Here is an 18,358-nt window from a genome sequence, read left to right on the forward strand (position 1 = left end):
CCCACCTGCCCTGTGCCCCCTACGGCTTCCTGCCCCACCATCAGTTGCACCCCTACTGCCCTGGCCCCTGCCTCACCTGCACCTACTCCTGCCCGACCTGCTCACCCCATTGGACCCCCCCCACTGCCTCCTGCCCCACCCTTACTGCCCCCACCTTGCCCTCCCACCTACCCCAGCCCTGCCCCCACAACCCCTTCACCTCCACAAGCCCCACCCACATGCCCGGACCCATCTCTGTGCTCAAACACTCTGCCCCCTGCCATGCCATGGGACACGGGGATCCCTGAGCCAGCCCATGTGCACCAAGCCTCCCACCCCACACCTGGGCTTGCCTTGGGGCTCCCAGCCCCCCCGCCCCCAGTGTGCTGCGGGGGCTGGGAAGCCTGGCTGACACCAGGCCAGATGGCTCTGAGGACACCACTGAGCGAGCCCGGCTGAGTGCCCTGCCAGGGCACACGCCCAGCCCCGTCCCACACAGCCAGCGGCCCAGCTGGGAGCAAGGCTGCAGGGCTCCAGGAACGAGCTCCCTGCCCAAGACCTCGGCGGTGCCAGGGTCTTCCCCAGCCGCCACTTTAACTGGGGTCTGTGGAGCGCGCCCCACACGGGTACACCCCACAGGCACAGTCGGCCATGGCAGCAAATGGGACAAGGCCGGGCTCACCAACACGCCAAGAGGCTGTAAGCCCGGCTGGCTCCACAGAGCAGAGCTCAGGCGCTGACAAGGGGGCGAGCCCACCGCTGGTCCCTTGAATACTCCAGCCCAAGCCTGCCCTCTTCCCCTCTACATGTGACGCAGCCCGGACTGTCCGGCCAACCCCTCTCTGGGACGGGGGGGCCAATCGAACACCCTGGGGGCCAGCAGTGGCAAGGGGCTGAGCTGGGATGGAGGGCACCTGCTCATTGAACATGGATGGGGCAAGGAGGAGGAGGGGACCCTACCCAGCCAGAAGCCCACACCCCTGGCAGATGCAGCAGGCACTTGGAAGGGCGGCTTGGCCCCTCGCTCTTGAGGGAATCCAGCCCTGCGGTGGTACTGCCATCCCTCAGAGCCCGGTGGCTGCAGCTCTGCTCACACCTTCGAGCTGGAGACAGGAGCAGAGAAACCCCGGTTCGCTTTCCTCTCCCCTACAGGGAATCCGACGGAGTGCTGGGCGGTGGCAGTGGGCTTAGCTGGAGACCACACTCCTCTGGGACTGGGTTGCTGGGACGCTGGAGATCCCCTGGGGCCGCTGGGGGAGCAAGATTGACCCTACCACACTCAGCTCTCCACTTCGAGCTTCCCTGCCCATCCCTCTGGAAATTCAGTGTCTGGCACTAGCCGAGAGAGGCCTTGGTGTGTCACCCCATGCCAGGCCTCCAAGCTCCGCCACCCGGGGACCGTCCCTGAGCAGATCCGGGCACAACCGCACCACCACCAGCAGGTCTTAGGGGTCTGGGGTGTGGGTGCATCTCACAAGCTCTAGGCCTTGGCAAGAATTCGGCACATCTCCACTTCACGACACTCCCTTCTCCCCCCCCACTCCCCGGGTCGGCGGTGTGTGGGGAAAGCCAGCCGTTGGCTAGCGGGGGACGGGGTGAGGATCCAGGCCCAGCAAAGCCACGGCTCCAGCGACCAAACCCACCAAAGAAGAAACGAACGAGGCGTCCGAAGAATAGTAATGTCATCGTCATCAGAACAATCCACAAGCACAACTAGAAGGGGAAGATCCGGGGAAGCCCGAGCGCTCGGGAGCAGAGTCCGCTGTCGAGGAACGGTTCGAAAAACAGGTCACAGATGTCCAAGCGCAAACACGACCACGGGACACGACCACGGGGAAGGTCCATGCTTCGACAGAGAATGCAAGTCGTCTCGGCGGAGCGCCGCTCAGTGCAGGGGCGGGCAGCGCGGGGGGCGGGCGGCGCGGGGCTTTGGAAGGAAGGTTTGTATCAGAGTCGGAACAGTTTCATCGCAACACCTGCTCACCTGGCTGGACGGACACGGGGGGGCAGGGATGGGGGCGGCTGGGTCTGGAGAGGTCACGGCCGGGCTGGGCTTGGGGTGGGGTCGGGTTGGTTTTTTTTGTTGTTGTTTTGTTTTTTTTTTGTTGGTATTTTTCTGCAAACACAGGCACTGGAAACGGGCAGGGGGAGGGGGACACGTGCATGCGGGCGCGTGCTTGGCACCGCTGCTCCCGGCTAGCGGCTCAGCTCAAATCACCATCTCCTTCAGGATGAAACCAAAACAGCCAGCGGTAGCTCTGCAAGACACAAACACACACATGCCGTGGGCCAGGCCTGCGCCAGGACAGCCACCGGTGGAGACGCGGCGAGAGGCCACAGGAGTTCAGCCACACCGGCTCTTCTGGCCGCAGAGCTGCGTCTACATCAGGGTTTTGCTGGCATAGCAGGAGGGGCGTTTTGTCACTGTCCTAGCCAGGAGAGCTTCTTAGTGTAGACTGGGCCTATGACCGGCTGCTCCTGCTGGGGGCTTCCACCAGAACCAGACCTGCTGACCCACCCCGTCGAGAGTCCCTCCTCGTGGGCACAGCCCTGTACGCAGAGGGATCCCTGCCAGCCCAAAGCAGGGCTAGGTCAGCAGGGACTGGTTCTGGTCTCACTTTCCCTGGCAGCACTGTCGGCGGGGTATGCGTGGTAGGTTGCGGGGGCTCTGGTTCTTATCCCACCTTCTCCAGAGCAGCACCGTGGAGAGGGGAGACCAGGGAGGTTCTGGTTCTGGTCTCACCAGCACCGGAGGGGGTGGGGGTGGGGGCCACTCAGGCTCTGCTCTCACCTTCACTGCAGCGGTGCCACGGGCGCCCCCGAGCAGTGGAAGTGGACGTTCTGCCACTTGCCGTCGCGGCGGTGCCAGACGCGGGTCTCCTCGGACTGGCTGGTGCGGGGGCGGCCCTGCCCGTCGATGTACTGCGTCAGGCGGATGTAGGCGATGCAGGCGGCGTCCTCCCCGATCACGTGCACGTGGGGGTTCAGGATGGTCGTGTGGATGGGCTTGTTGTTTTTGGATAACACTGGGGAGGCAGAGAGCTGCTGTGAGCCGGGGGTGGCCTGCAGCCCAGAGCCAGCGGGATGGGCCCAAGGGACCGGCGGTGAGTCCGGGGCATGCGGCAACAGCCTGGGAGACGGTCTTGCGGGGTGGGGGGGCAGGTCATGGGGGGCCCTAGGGTGGAGGCAGCTTTTGGAGGATCATGGGGAGGGGGCAGGTCTTGGGGGCAGGGCTGTGGTGAGGCCCACTGGGTCAGAGCCAGGGGGTGAGGGGTCTTGGCTATATCTTGCTCTGAGCATCAAATCCAGGGCCAGGGCCCAGCTAGAAGGACTCTGAGTGCTGAGCTGGGCTGGGTCGACAGGACCCCTGGGTGCCAAGCCAGGCCAGCCAGCAGGACCTCCGAGCGCCAAGCTGGGCCAGATGGCAGGCCCCCAAGTCCTGTGCTGTGCTGGCCAATACAACCATTGGGCCGGCTGCCAGGAACCCCAGGCACTGAGCCACGTTCGGCCAGCAGGATCGCCAGCCTCCCAGCCGGGTTGGCCAGCAGGACCTCCGAGCCCTGCGCTGGGCTGGCCAATGCGACCCCCGGGCACCGAGCAGGGTCAGTGGGAGCCTGGAGGCCGAGCTGGGCCGGCTGGCAGGACCCCTGGGTGCCAAGCCCCGCCCTGGCAGTAGGAGCCCTCACTCACAGTTTTCGAAGTAGAATCTGTGGAAGTCCATCCCCTCGACCAGGTTGCCCAGGGCTTCGGGTTCGAATGACGTCAGGCCTGGGTCGCAGATCTTCCTAGAAGGGAAGAGCGGGGCAATGAGTGACAGGGCAGGGCACCTGGCTGCACCCCAGCCCCACCCAGAGAGAACCCACTGCCCCATGGCCTGCACCGCCAGCCGCCTCCGCCGAGACCCCCATGCCGGCCTGGCAGGAGGCTGCCCGTCTCCCTACCCAGCGGGCAGGGCCCCTCTGCCCCCACCTGGGCTTGGGTTCCCCGAGGGCCTGCCTTGGCTCGCACCATGGCACGGGGGGAGGACCCAAGCCCAGGCCGCCCGCAGAGCCCCGCGACCAGCACCGCTCTGCCCCGGGGACTCACGCGTAGGCCTCGAAGTCCCCGTTGTTCACGGCCTCAATCAGCTGCTCGGTGATCTTGATGATTTCCTGCTTGCGGGCTGCAGGACGGAGAGTGGGGGGTGTCAGCAGGGGGTGGGCACTGGGGGGAACCCCTGGCCCCCTGGGCCAGACCTGGCAGTTACCCATGGGTGGCCAGGCTCACCACGACCCACAGGCTGCTGGTTCAGGGCCACGCCCAGCCCACGAGCAGCCCCCTTCTGCCCCGGCTGAGGCACTGTGTGTGTGGGCACATACGGGGGGGAGCCCGTTCTGGCACTGCCTAGTGGGCACCCCGCAGGGCTTCTGCCTCCAGGGCCGACAACCAGGCACCGCCTACCAGAGCAGCAAGCCCTGAAAAACTAGTCAGCTCTAGCCCCTTCCTCACACCCTCCAGGCCCAGCCCCCTAACCCTCCCCTGCCCCATGCCCACAGCTCCCCTGTGCCCCAGTTCCAGCCCAGGTCCAGAAACCTCCCATGCCCCATTCCCAGCCCGGTAACCCTCTGGTGCCCCTTGCCCAGCCACGCCCCATAACCCTCCTGCAGCCTGTGCTCCAGGCCTCCCCCCGTTGCTGTGAAGCAGGCCTGGGGGGAGGAAAGGGGCCTGGGAGATGCCCAGGTGACCCATTTAGCTCAGTGCCCATGCATTATGCAGTGGAGCCGTGGCTCAGTATCCTGCCACGGCTGGCTCCTCGGAGCAGCGCTCGGAAACTTCTGGCCTGCCCTGTGGCATCCATTTCCTGCCCCCTGACCCCGCTGGGATCCCCCCTCCTTCCCCACAGGCCAGCCAGCCCTGCCGCGCTGGCGCAGAGCGGAGCGGAGCTGAGCCTCTCCAGGGGGCACGGGTTGGGGTCGGGGCGTCACAGTGGGGTGAGCGAGGGGCGATGCAGGCCCCGAGACACTTCAATCCAGTGCGGCGGGGGGGGTGGTGGTGGTGTCTAACCCCTCTCTAGCTGGCACCCCCAGCCTCGAAGCTGCTGGGGGCCTGGAGCCTGCCCCAGAGGGGCTCTTCTCGCCAGGCACCCCAGCTCCCCTTTCTCTCACTGTCTGGCCACGGTCCCTGCTCGCCCACAGAACAGCCCCTGCAAAGAGGGCCACGTGGGGACCCCCGTCCCTGCCCAGCAGGGCTGGGGGAAGGGCTCCAAGGGAGGCACACCAGGCACCAATGCCGGTGGGGGCAGGCGCTCACTCAGTGCCAAGGCAGAGAGTGCCCCACCTGCAGCGCGCAAGGCCTGGGGGCCAGCCGGCCTGCACGGAGGGGTTACAGGGTCATGGCCCGTCTCGTCCGGGCTCCTGACTGCATCAGTGGCCAGCATCAGATGGTTCAGCAGAAGCCAACAGGGGCAGATGGGGGCTAATCCGCCTCCCACATAAATCTCCCTCCTGAGGCTGGTTTTAGCTCTGAAGCACGAGGTTTGCTATCCCTTCCCAAATCTGCTGCCATTAACTGTGCCAGCTTTGGAGGTTCTTGTTATCCACACAACCGGCCAATCCCTTTGGCCTCAACTGCTTCCAGTGGCAGGGGGTTCCACCGGCTAACTGTGTGGAAAAGCAGCTCCCTTTATTGGTTTTTAATTTCTGTGTTCCTGAATGGCGCCTTGTTCTTGTGTTTGGAGACGGGAGACCAGATGCTTCCCCTGCTCTACCTCAGCCATTGTTTTCTATGCTTTTATCCTGTCCTCTCTTATTTGTCGCCTCACGAAGGGAAACAAGTCCAGTCTTTTCAATCGCTCGTCCCAGGAGCATTAGGCCAGGCCTTGTTCCTTCCCATTGTGCACTGAGATGGGGGGGCCTGGTCCTGCCCACCGGAGCCAGATGGGGCAGCCCCACTGATTTCTAGTCTTTTTCGGCAGAGTTTAAGAAAGCCCCTAGACGCCATATGGCCTGGTGGAGCCCGGCTGCGTGTGAATAGCATCCAGGGGCTGGGTGGCTGCCCAGCGTCTCTGGGCGGGGCTGCGTGGGGCACTGACGGCTCGATTATTAGTTACTAGTCATGTTACTGGAGCCCCAGGCCAGGTACCCAGCTCAGGCTGATAACACCGCTGTGGTTAGAGCAGGAGAGCTCCCCACACGGACACACTGACCCCAGGGCTGGACCCTCAGGCCAGCCGATGGCTGTGGGCTTCTCCTGGCTCCCTTGGCCAGAGGAATGGGGACGCTGGCTCCACTGGAGAGGGACAGGATGAACGAGGCCTGGCCCAGCCCCACAGGAACATCCAGCAGGGACTTACACACCCCCCCCAGGCCAGAGGGACCTTCCCGGGGGCAAGCTCCTCCCCCGTCCTTTGCCCAACAGACTCCCAACCCCAGAGCCTGCACCCTGCACCCATCCTTCTCGCCTGGGTTGGCCGGGCCCCTCCATGCGACTGCCCCACTGCTGAAATCCCCAGCCTATGGGGCTTCCCCCACAGGCCCCGGACTCTGGTGCTCACTCCCTCCCCTAGACCCAGGTGCTACACGCTGTGCTCTCCTGGCCATCCCCCAGACCCGCTCACTCTCCATCCCTGCCCCTGCTCTGGCACCGACCCCCTCCACAGCCTGGGCACAAGAGCCTTCTCCCCTGCAGCCTCCGTGCATCGCTGCCCTCATTTCCAACGGCACCTTTGTTCCTCCCGCACCCAGCCCCCTCCCACTCAGCACCATGCGGCTCATGCCACCTCTGGGCCCGACTGGACACCAGGGTCCCAGCCCAGGGCCTTGATGCTTCCGAGGGGTTGAGCCCCTGCGGTGTTCACACCACGCAGACCGGAGCCAAACTAGGCCCCCCCCGAACGGCGCCAGGCTGTGGCCGTATCAGAACATCAGCCCTGCCCTGCGGGAGGGACCTTGCGCCCTGGGCCCCAGGGTGAACAGCTCACACCCTCTTGGGATCAGCCAGCCAGCACTAGTCCTCCTGGCCCCCTTCTGTGCCCCGCTCTCCTGCCCTGGGTCTGCCCCCCACCCTGAGTTAGTTCAAAGTCCTGCCCCTCCGCAATAGCTCCGGCTAATCGTCCTGGGCACCCAGCACAGCCTTCAGGAGAAGGGTCTGTCCCCATCCCAGCCAGCTCCAGAGACTCCCCAAATCCTTCCCCGGCCCCAGCCCTTACCTGTGAGCCTGCCGGTCATGGCTGTGCCACGCAGCGCTCCTCCCTGCTCAGCTCCCCACCCCTGGCTTGGCAGCTCCCATTCCCCGTGCCTGCCCCTGGCTGCGAGCTGTCAGCCAGCCCTGTAAACGATCCACGCCGGGACTCCCAGCGCCCGAGACACCTGACTCTCCAGTGGCTGGGCAGGAGCCCAGCGCCCAGCGCTCAGGGGACGCTGGAGACAACCATGAACTGTCGGCACCTGAACAGCAAAACGCCCCTGCCGCCAGCATACGTCTGTGCCAACACCCCTCAGTCCTGACCTGCAGCCCGCTGCTAGCCCAGCCCTGGGCTCCCCCTAGCTCGGCCGGTGCCCCTCACTCCCGACCTGCAGCCCCTGCTAGCCCAGCCCTGGGCGCCTCCCGCCCAGCTCTGCCAATGCCCCTCACTCCTGACCCAGCAGCCCTCTCTGATATCCTCGCTCTGCCCCCCCCCAACTCTGCCAATGGCCCTCCATGCTGCTGTGCCAGCCCGCTGGTTCCCACATGGGCATTGCGGATGGGTTTGGGCTCCGTGCCAGGACAGCACACGCTGAGACCCAGCCCCGGGGTGGCTGCCAGGGCAGATATCAGGACTGGAGGCAGATCCCCCCTCCCTGAGCCCTGTTACTTACGCAGCGGAGGCAGAGGGTTCGTGACGGCTGGAGATGGGCAAGGCTGGCTGACGGCAGTGTCTGGGGGCCCGGAGCCCCTCCTCACTGTGTTCAAAAGGTCAGAGAACCTGGTGGCTGGGCCGGGACGGCCAAGAGACGGGTGAGACGATGCATGGACTGGAAAAGTGACATGGGGAGGTGCACAGGGAAGGGTGGGATTCAACTGGCCTGGGACACATGCCCTCCCTGCTGGACCCGAGGCCAGGCAGAGCCCCTCGGGCGGAGGTCTCTCCCCAGCACCTTCCTGCTGAGCAGAGGAGCCGAAAAGGGGAGAGCGCTGGTTGTTTTTACATTCAAAATCCAGCTCTCCGGAGCCTGGGAGCAAGGTGCCAGGGAGGGGTTTGGAAAGCGGGGGGGCTGGTGAAATCCCCCGCTGTTGTTTATTGCCCTAGTAATGCACTGGGGAGCGCATGTTCCTGGCCCCCCCTCGGTGCCCGACCCGCAGGGATGTGTTTGTTCCAGCCCCAGCTCGTGTTTTAGCTCTGGAGGGCCCCTGTGCTGGACACAAATGGCCCTTCCTTGGTGGGAGATGCGGCCCCAAGAGCCCCACGTCCCCCCGCAAAGAGATCCCCACTGAGTCAGGGACCAGCCTGCTTCTAAAGGCAAAAACCAGCAGGCGAAACCTTGACAAGCAAAACCCACCTGCCCTACTTGCTGTTGGCACCATGCGGGAAAGGAGCGAGGGGCACCAGCCGTGCGCCCCTCTGGGGAGCGCAGCAGCCCGCATGCAGCTGTGCTCCATGTGCAGGGCTCATGGCGCAGCATTGCCAGGTGGGCGCCGTGGAGCTCAGCTCTGCAGCGGGCATGGGGTGGGCCCAGTGTTCCCTTTTATCCGAGCGAAGGGTGGCCAGAGTCCAGCTCTTGGTCTGGGCACCAGTGAAATGGGGGTGGCGGGTGCCTACGTTGGGCCCTATCCAGCCCTACCTTGGCAAGGGGCTGCGGTGGGCATAACTACCCCGAAAGGGGCCTGGTTCAAGCCAAAGGAGCGAGAGCATGTCTAGAGGCCTCTGCTTTGGCCAGGAAGAGGGCCAGTGATTGGGTCCCATTGGTAGCCCAATCCTGGCGGGCAGGCATGACTAGAACCTGGGGCCGTCGGATGAGGGGGGGTGCCCAGGCTGAGAGCGGTGGCAAGGCCTGGGGGGGAGGCAGGCCCCTGCTGGCTGCCCTGGAACAGCAGGCTCAAGGCTGAGGCGAAGGGGGTCTGTACAAGGAGGGGAGTCCCCACAAGCCGTGTCCAGCTCGGCCTCCACACACAGAGCACAGAGCAAATGCCCAGCCCTCAGACCAGGAGCCCCGAGGGAAACTAGCGAAGGGGCAGGTGAGCCGTAGCCCCCACCGAACGCAGCCAGAAGGCACCCGATGCACGACTGCCCCGGTCTGCCCAGAGCCTCCAGTGCCGAGCCACAGCCCCCCCCCCGAGCCCTGCTACTTACGCTGGGGAACAAGAGGGGTCGCCACGGCTGGAGATGGGCAGGGCTGGCTCCCAGCAGGCCGTGGCCCCTCAGCGTCTGGGGGCCTGGAGCCCTTCCTCACCGTGCTCAAAATGTCAGAGAACTTGGTGGCTGGTATGGGACAGACGAGAGAAGGATGAGGAGACAGGTGGAATGGAAGCGTGACGGAGAGGAGGAGTGCAGGGAAGAGCCAAGAACGCCTGGCTTCAAACCCCAGCCCTGCAACTGACTCGCTGCGTGGCTTGGGCGGCCCCTTGCCATTCTGGGGATGGTCATGATTAGCCGACCTGCTCCTTTGATCCGTGTCTGTACAGCACCTGGCACGGTGGGGTCCTGGGCCATGCCTGGTGCATGTAGACGTGCCAGTAATATAAACAGTAATAGTGACCTCTCGTGCACACTGGAACGCTCTGCGTAAGTCTGGAGACTGGTACTGGGCCGATCAATAGGAGGGAGCAATCCTGGCAAATCCAGCTTATACCACTGCTGTTTGGAGGGGCGCAAGGCCCTGGAGGGAGGTGGCAGCTCTGCTCCCCTGGGGTTTAGGGGAGAGTTCACGCAGCATCCCAGGGAAAATGCCGGCTGAGTTCAGTCAAGTGCTGCAGGAACGGGCCAAGGGCAGAGACGACAGGGAAGAGGGCATGCCGGGGAAGGGGGGAAGCATGGCCAGGGCTTTAGCGCGAGTCTCGCGATGGTTGCTCTCTCTTTTGAAGCCCCAGCTCCTGGAGGCAGGTGATTACCAAGCAGAGGCTCAGCTTTTCCGCCACAAGCAGCACCTTCCTCGCGGTGGTTGTTGCGGAGAAAAGCTTGGCAAGTAACCCAAGCCAGGTAACCTAAAGGCTCAGAAACCAGGCAGCAAAGAAATGGAACCCAACTTTCACTGGTCCTTTTTTAAAAAAAATCTCAGTCAGATGTGACGAGGCCGAGCTCCGGATTCTGAGGGCCTGGTTCATTCTGTTTGATTGTCTCACGCCGGCATCACTGTAACGTGAGCGTCTCCGGGAGCTGGGCCTTCCAGGAAAACTGCATCCATTGCAAGGCTGGCTCTCAAACTGTGAGAGGTGGCAGATCCTTCTCTCTAGCTTGGCTCCTGGACACTAGGACCTCCTGCCCAGGCCCCAAGGGACAGGCATCTGCATGGCTGATTATTCTGCCACAGAGGCCCCAGTCACACCCGCTACTTACGCTGGGGAGGCGGAGGGTTTGTGACAGCTGGAGATGGGCAGGGCTGGCTGGTGGCAGGTTGCAGCCCTTCGGCATCCAGGGGCCCCGAGCCCCTCCTCACTGTGAATAAAATGTCAGAGAATCTGGCAGCTGGGACAGGACAGACAAAAGAATGGAGAGAAGGATGAGAAAACAAATAGAATGGAAAAGCAGCAAGACAGGAGGAAAGCAGGGGAGAAGCAGGTGTGGGAGGATCAGGTGTGGGAGGAGGTCTGTATTGATTTCCAATAGCAGGGCTTCCATGGAGCTGTCAGGGGCAGGAAGCAAGGCCATGGACTTCGCGGTGCTAATTTCACTCTAAGGGTCCTCGTTATTAATAACAAAACCAACGTGCCGTGGCAAAGCCCCTTGGTGCCACAAGGGGGTGACAGGCTCTGTGGTGCTAGCCCAGGTCGTCTCTTTGTGGCAGGAGGCAGAAGGATGGATTCGTCCTCCAGAACTCACCCCTGCATCCCAGTGTGGGTTAGAAGTCGGGGGCAGGTGATGGTCGGAAAGGAAAGGAACGCTGAACACGCTAAATGCAGACCATGCTCCAGTGCTGCCCAGCTGGGCTGGCACAAAGGGAAACCCTGCCCTGGTGCAGGCAGCGCCCAGGCACAGGGCTCGGTACCAGCTGCGGGCAGAGTGGAGACCGGAAGGGACATGGCAGGAGCAGACGAACGGTGCAGCGATTTTGCATCATTTGCAAAGGCCCAGAGGCCAGGGTGGGATTTAGGGCAGCTGTAGCTTGCTCCAGGGTGAAGTAGAGGGGACGTATCTGCCCCTGCAGCTGCTGAACAGAGGGGAGATGTGGGGCAGAGTGGCTGGGTTACTCCCTGCCCTCTAAGTGCCATGTCCTCGGCACGGCTAGCCATTATAATCCCCTCCCTAACCTGGATCCCGAGCGAGGCCTGCCCTGTGTCCACCCACATGACAGCTCTCCTGCCTGAGCCTTGGCAATATTCTGCTTCCCAGCTGCGTCCCTGGGGGGCACTGGCTGTGGGCACCTGCCGGATGCCCCACACGAGATGGCAAAGCCCCACAAGTTCCCCCCGGGGCCAAGGCAGGGTGGTTCCCCACAGGACATTTTCTAGCGCTCCAGTCACGAGACCACATGGGATGGGAGAGTGGCTGGATGGGCTTTGTGGGACCTGGCCCTGCACAGCGACACACCCCGGACGAGCAGCCCCGGTAGCTTCCACAGGGCTCTTGGCTGGTGGGAGTGGGGGGGAGGGAGCGGATACAGCAGGAGAGGGCGAGCTCCCAGGGAAAGGAGGAACACTGGCTTTAACACCGAAGGCTGGGGAGAGATGACACAGTGGAGCCCCGAGGGGGTGTGAATACAGAAAGAGACTGGATGGCACATGGAGGCCCCAGGCTGGGAGCCAGGACTCCTGGGTTCTATGCCCGGGTCTGAGCCTGACCCCCTTGGTGCCCCGTGGCACCACCCGTAACGACTGATCGTGGTAACGCCGGCTCTCTGATGTGGGGCTGGTGCCCGGAGCCCTGCCAGAGGCTGTGGGGACGCTGGACGGGACCCCGCAGCCCAGGTACTGAGGGCGCAGGTGCTGCGGAACGGCAGAGAAAATCGGGTTGAAAACCAAGTCCCAAAACCCTGCAGGAAAAGGGGATGTCGGCCTGGATCCCTGGGGAAAGTCCCAGCTCAGGCCAGCTCATCGCTGGCCAGGCACAGGAGGGCAGCCTAACTGCACCCACACCGGCCTGCAGCAAGAGCTAGCCCAGGGCATGCAGAGGGACTCTGGCCCGACCCGGCCCCAGGCCACACAAATAGCGCACCCTGTCCTACCTCCGACCCCTGGCACACGCACAGCAAGCCCCATCCCAGACCTCCGCCCCGGCACACGCAGAGCGACCCCGTCCCAGACCCACCCCCACAGCACACACAGAGCGACCCCGTCCCAGGACTTCCCCCCTGGCACACACAGAGCAACCCTGTCCCAGACCCACACCCCCAGCACACGCAGAGTGAGCCCCGTCCCAGAACTGCCCCCCCAGCACACGCAGAGCGACCCCGTCCCAGGACCGCCCCCGGCACACACAGAGTGAGCCCCGTCCCAGAACTCCCGCCCCGGCACAGTGACCCTTCCCAGACACCCCCCCCCCTCCCGCACATGCAGAACGAGCCCCGTCCCAGACTCCCCACAGGTTTCACAGACTGACTGTGCGTTGTGCGGAGAAATACTTCATTTTGTGTGTTTTAAACCTGCAGCCTCTTAATTTCATTGGGTGACCCCTAGTTCTTGTGTTATGAGATGGAGTAAATAACACGTCCTTATCTACTTTCTCCACACCAGTCATGATTTTATAGACCCCCCCTTAGTCGTCTCTTTTCCAAGCTGAAAAGTCCCAGTCTTATTAATCTCTCCTCATACAGAAGCTGTTCCATGCCCCTAATCATTTTATTGTCCTTTTCTGAACCTTTTCCAAGTGCAATATATCTTTTTTGAGATGGGGTGACCACATCTGCACACAGTATTCAAGGTGTGGGTGTACCATGGATTTATACAGAGGCAATATGATATTTTCTGTCTTATTATCTATCCCTTTCTTAATGAGTCCCAACATTCTGGTCGCTTTTTTGACTGCCACTGCACATGGAGTGGATGTTTTCAGAGAACTATCCACAGTGACTCCAAGATCTTTCCTGAGTGGTAACAGCTCATTGAGACCCCATCATTGTATAGATATAGTTGGGACTCACCCATGGAATTCAACTCCTGGTCCACTCCACTGACTCCTGCCAGTTCTGAGCAGCGGCACTGACCAGGCTGGGGGAACCCCTCCAAGCTGGCCTTAGAGCCCACTGAATTGAAGTGTCTCTGGTTCAATGTCCCCTCTCCTGTCCCAGTCCCATCTTCCCCAGCCCCCCATTCTGCCCCCTCGCTGGGCAGCTCCCAGCGGACCCCACAGCCGCCCTTCTGGCTGATCACTCAAGGCTGCTAATGCAGAGACGCCAGCTGCCAGGCACTGCCCACCACACCTTGCTGCCCGGCAGGGCTGTTACCTTTCGTGTCCTCGTCCTCTATGGTGGTGTTGGTGCTGTCAGACGATTCCTGGGAAGACAGGTGGGAGGGAGAGAGACCAGAGACAGCGTTAGCCAGGGCTGGGCCAGGGTGACCCGGCGTCCGGGCCAGAGCCCCAGCACAACCCATGAGCCTCGTCCTGCATCTGCCCCACACGTGGCCCCTCTGGAGTGGCCTATCAGGGCCCCACTCCTGTCCAAGGCTCTGGAGCCGGGAGTGACGCTCAGCAGCACTGTGACGTGGCAAAGGCAGGACAGCTTTGCAAGGCAACCCCCTCCAGTACTCTCCCCCCCAGGCCTCCAATCCACGTCTGGGGACTTTAGGAAGATTTATCTGCCCCCTTCCCCCAGTGGGGCCTTAATTCCCCCCCGGGAATGGCCTGGAACAGCTGTGCCCACGATGGCAGCCAGGCACAATCTAGTCGGCTGAAGATCTGGCCGCATGCCCCTCACTGTGGTATCGGGGAGGGGAGCTCTGCTTGCCCTGAAGCTCCCAAGCGAGGCTAGCCCGGGGGGACTCAGGCATGGCTCACGGTAGCCAGGTCTCTCTTGAGGCTCCCACTCATGCCTCCTGCCTGCAGCCCTGCCCCTCCAGCGCTGGTGCAGCAGGGAAGGATGGGGAACGGTGCCAGGGACCCCTCGCAGCGCCAGGCAGGACTACTGGGGGAAATGCTGCCCTTTGACTCTGGGCCAACAGCCCTCCCCACGTATCACACCAGCCCTGAACAGAGACAGCGACCGGCCCGTCTCGCTGCCATCACGGGGTTGGGGGAAACCAGGTTTCCGGGGCACCTCCGGAGCAGCGTGTGCCGTCAGTGCTGGGCTCTGAGCCGCGCCAACGAAAACGGGCAAGAAGCGCCCAGGCGGGGCCAAGACTTTGGCTTCGTGTCTAAAGGAAGGGGTCATCCAGGGGTGGGTCATCTGGCCACCAACGTACATCACCAAGCAGCGAAGGAGCCTGAACTCAAGCCAGTGCCCAAGGCTCCACCGCCATTACCAACGCTGAGAGCTAGCCAGTCCCTTCAGCAAACCCGTGCGCCAGCCCCATGCCCTGGCCTTCAGGAGGTGGACAAGACCCATTAGATCGCCCGGTCTCCCTCAGGAGCCTTTGAAACCATGCTGCACACTATCGCTCCGCGGCCTTGCCATTCATACCACGTCTTTCACGCTCGATTGTTAGGCAATCGCCAGCCCTCAGGCCACAAGGTGGTGTGGGACAATGGATAACCAGATCCAAGTCCCGTCTATGCCCTGACACCAGTTGCCTTCCCTTAGCGTGACTGAGATGTAGCTAATTATGGAGCATGGTGGGAACAAAGCCTTTTCCCCACCCGTTAGAGTAAAATTTTAAAATCCTCAAGCCACAGCCTGGCCAGGGAAAAGGCCCTTAAACCTCCCACCCTCTTCAACTGGAATAGAGACGCCGCCTTCCCTCTGAGCGAGACCAGTTGCCAAGTTTTCTATCCAGGGAAGAACCACCTGCATGGCAAGGCCTTCTGGTGCCACCTGGACAATTAGACAAAAAGGTCTCTGGAGAAAATAGGGCAGGTCCTGCTTGTTCCACCTTCCCTTGTTCGTCCACTTATGCGGTGAGTAAAGCGGCTAAAAAGAACGGTTACTCACCTGTAGTAACTGTTGTTCTTCGAGATGTGTTGCTCCAATCCATTCCAGTTAGGTGTGCGCGCCGCGCGTGCACGGCTTCTCCGGAACTTTTTCCCTAGCAACCCTGGCGGGCCGGCTGGCGCCCCCTGGAGTGGCGCCGCCATGGCGCTAAATATATACCCCAGCCGGCCCGTCCGCTCCTCAGTTCCTTCTTGCCGGCTACTCCGACAGTGGGGAAGGAGGGCGGGTCTGGAATGGATTGGAGCAACACATCTCGAAGAACAACAGTTACTACAGGTGAGTAACCGTTCTTTCTTCTTCGAGTGATTGCTCCAATGCATTCCAGTTAGGTGATTCCCAAGCCTTACCTAGGCGGTGGGGTCGGAGTGAGACGTGGCGGAATGCAATACCGCAGAGCCGAAGGCTGCATCGTCTCTAGACTGCTGCACCAACGCGTAGTGGGAGGCGAAGGTGTGGACCGAAGACCAGGTGGCCGCTCTGCAGATGTCCTGGATGGGGACATGGCTCAGGAAGGCGGCTGACGAGGCGTGCGCCCTCGTAGAGTGAGCGGTGAGTCGGCATGGTGTCACGTGAGCCAGCTCGTAGCATGACCTGATGCATTGAGTCACCCAGGAGGAAATGCGCTGGGTAGAGACCGGTTCGCCCTTCATGCGATCAGCGACTGCGATGAAGAGTTGCGTGGAACGCCGAAAGGACCTTGTCCGGTCGATGTAAAACGCCAGCGCCCGACGGACGTCGAGAGTGTGGAGCTGTTGCTCCCGGGGCGAAGCATGGGGCTTCGGAAAGAAAACCGGGAGAAAGACGTCCTGATTAAGGTGGAAGGCCGAGACCACCTTTGGTAGGAAGGCCGGGTGAGGACGAAGCTGCACCTTATCAGCGTGAAAGACGGTGTAGGGGGGGCCCACCGTCAACGCTCGGAGCTCCGAGACTCTCCTTGCCGATGTTATGGCAACCAGGAAGGCCGTTTTATAGGAGAGGTAGAGGAGAGAACACGTGGCCATAGGCTCGAACGGCGGACACATGAGCCTGGCCAGGACGAGGTTCAAGTCCCAGGTCGGGGCAGGGCGACGTACTGGCGGGTACAAGCGGTCGAGGCCCTTCAGGAAGCGGGAGACCATCGGATTGGAAAAGATGGTTCGACCCTCGACCGACGGACGAAAGGCGGACAGTGATGCGAGGTGGACCCGCAAGGAGGAAACCGCCAGACCCTGTTCCTTAAGGTACCACAGGTAATCTAGGATGGTAGGGACCGGTACCACGAATGGGTTGAGCCCTTGCTGGTCACACCAGAGCGCGAACCTCTTCCATTTTGCCATGTAGGTGGTACGAGTGGAAGGCTTTCTGCTTTCAAGCAGGACTTGCTGCACCGCCGCCGAACAGCCCCTCTCTGCGTGGGTCAACCACGCAGGTACCAGGCTGTAAGATGGAGGGACTGCAGGTTCGGATGGTGGAGTTTGCCGAAGTCCTGCGTGATGAGGTCCGGCCACAACGGGAGGGTGATGGGCTCCCGAACGGAGAGCTCGAGCAGCAGGGTGTACCAATGCTGCCTCGGCCAGGCTGGAGCCACGAGTATCATGGTGGCTCGATCCCTCCGAAGCTTCTGGAGCACTCTGTGCACGAGTGGAAACGGAGGGAAGGCATAGAGGAGGTGAGTCTGCCACGGATACAGGAAAACGTCCGACAGGGAGCCCGGCGAGTGCCCCCGGAACGAGCAGAACTGGAGACACTTCCTGTTCGCCTTGGAGGCGAAGAGGTCGACCCGGGGAAACCCCCACCTCTGGAAGATTGTGTGAGCAACGTCGGGACGGAGGGACCACTCGTGGGAGAGAAACGACCTGCTGAGATGGTCGGCCAGCGTGTTCTGCACTCCCGGAAGAAAGGACGCTTCCAGGTGAATGGAGTGGGCCACACAGAATTCCCACAGGAGGATCGCTTCCCTGCAGAGGGGTGACGAGCGGGCTCCGCCCTGCTTGTTCACGTAGAACATTGCTGTTGTGTTGTCCGTGAATACTGTCACACAGCGGCCTTGCAGCTTGGTCCGAAAGGTGTGACATGCAAAACGGATTGCTCGGAGCTCGCGGACATTGATGTGGAGTGTGAGCTCGCTTGCTGACCAGAGGCCTTGAGTGTGGAGGTCTCCCAGGTGAGCCCCCCATCCGAGCGCAGAGGCGTCCGTGGTCAGCGTTGCCGATGGCCGGGGAGGGTGGAACGGGACTCCGGTGCACACGACCTCCGGGTCGAGCCACCAGCGGAGGGAGTCGAGAGCCGTCCTGTTGACTGTGACCACCATGTCGATGGCGTCGCGATGCGGGCGGTACACCGTCGCGAGCCAGGACTGAAACGGACGAAGGTGAAGTCGTGCGTACGCGGTGACGTATGTACACGATGCCATGTGGCCCAGGAGGCGGAGGCATGACCGCACCGTCGTGGTCGGGAAATTGACGAGGTCTCGGATGATGGAGACCATCGTCTGGTGTCGAGCGCGAGGGAGACAGGCTCTGGCCATCGTGGAGTCGAGGACCGCCCCAATGAATTCGACTCGCTGCGTCGGAATCAAAGTTGACTTGTCGGTGTTGACAAGAAGACCGAGGCGCCGGAAGAGAGCCAGGACCTCTATTATCTGAGTCTCCACGAGCTGCCTGGACAGACCGTGAATCAGCCAGTCGTCCAGGTACGGGTATACGTGTATCTGGTTCCGTCTCAGTGCTGCGGCGACGACCGCCATGCATTTGGTGAATACTCTGGGGGCGGTCGAAAGGCCGAATGGCAACACGGCGAATTGGTAGTGGGCGTCGTTGGCCACAAACCGAAGGTAGCGCCGATGAGGGGGGTAGATAGCGACATGGAAGTAGGCATCCTTCATGTCGAGGGCCGCAAACCAGTCTCCCGGATCCAGGGAGGGAATGATGGTCCCCAAGGTGACCATGCGGAACTTGGGCTTGAGTAGGTATCTGTTCAGCCCGCGAAGGTCCAGGATAGGACGTAGCCCGCCTTTTGCCTTGGGGATGAGGAAATACCTGGAGTAAAATCCCCTGCCCCGCCTGGAGGGAGGCACCTCCTCTATGGCACCCACGCTCAACAGAGTCTGGACCTCTTGTAGGAGGACTTGCTCGTGAGAGGGGTCCCTGAAGAGGGACAGGGAAGGTGGGTGGGAAGGAGGGGGCGAAACAAACTGAAGACGGTAT

General features: G+C 62.2%; 1 protein-coding gene across 6 annotated transcripts in view; it reads right to left on the minus strand.

Annotated features, from left to right (window-relative positions):
• Positions 1 to 896: 896 nt before the first annotated feature.
• The window catches only part of CAMK2B (calcium/calmodulin dependent protein kinase II beta), a 147,863-nt gene continuing 130,401 nt past the window's right edge, over positions 897 to 18,358 (minus strand). The window contains exons 16-23 of one of the 6 annotated variants that reach the window (XM_045004651.1): positions 13,533 to 13,581; positions 10,490 to 10,618; positions 9,287 to 9,415; positions 7,815 to 7,928; positions 4,066 to 4,141; positions 3,670 to 3,764; positions 2,771 to 3,005; positions 897 to 1,906 (exon numbers count right to left, since the gene is read on the minus strand). In XM_045004651.1, coding sequence (XP_044860586.1) covers positions 2,773 to 3,005; positions 3,670 to 3,764; positions 4,066 to 4,141; positions 7,815 to 7,928; positions 9,287 to 9,415; positions 10,490 to 10,618; positions 13,533 to 13,581 — 825 coding nt within the window. In that variant the 3' untranslated portion in view covers positions 897 to 1,906; positions 2,771 to 2,772. Of the gene's footprint in view, positions 2,238 to 2,770; positions 3,006 to 3,669; positions 3,765 to 4,065; positions 4,142 to 7,814; positions 7,929 to 9,286; positions 9,416 to 10,489; positions 10,619 to 13,532; positions 13,582 to 18,358 lie in introns of all 6 variants that reach the window. The other 5 variants (XM_045004650.1, XM_045004652.1, XM_045004655.1 and 2 more) reach the window with 5 other exon arrangements.

The sequence above is a fragment of the Mauremys mutica genome, chromosome 2 (assembly GCF_020497125.1).
Source record: "Mauremys mutica isolate MM-2020 ecotype Southern chromosome 2, ASM2049712v1, whole genome shotgun sequence".
NCBI classification, from domain to species: Eukaryota; Metazoa; Chordata; order Testudines; family Geoemydidae; genus Mauremys; species Mauremys mutica.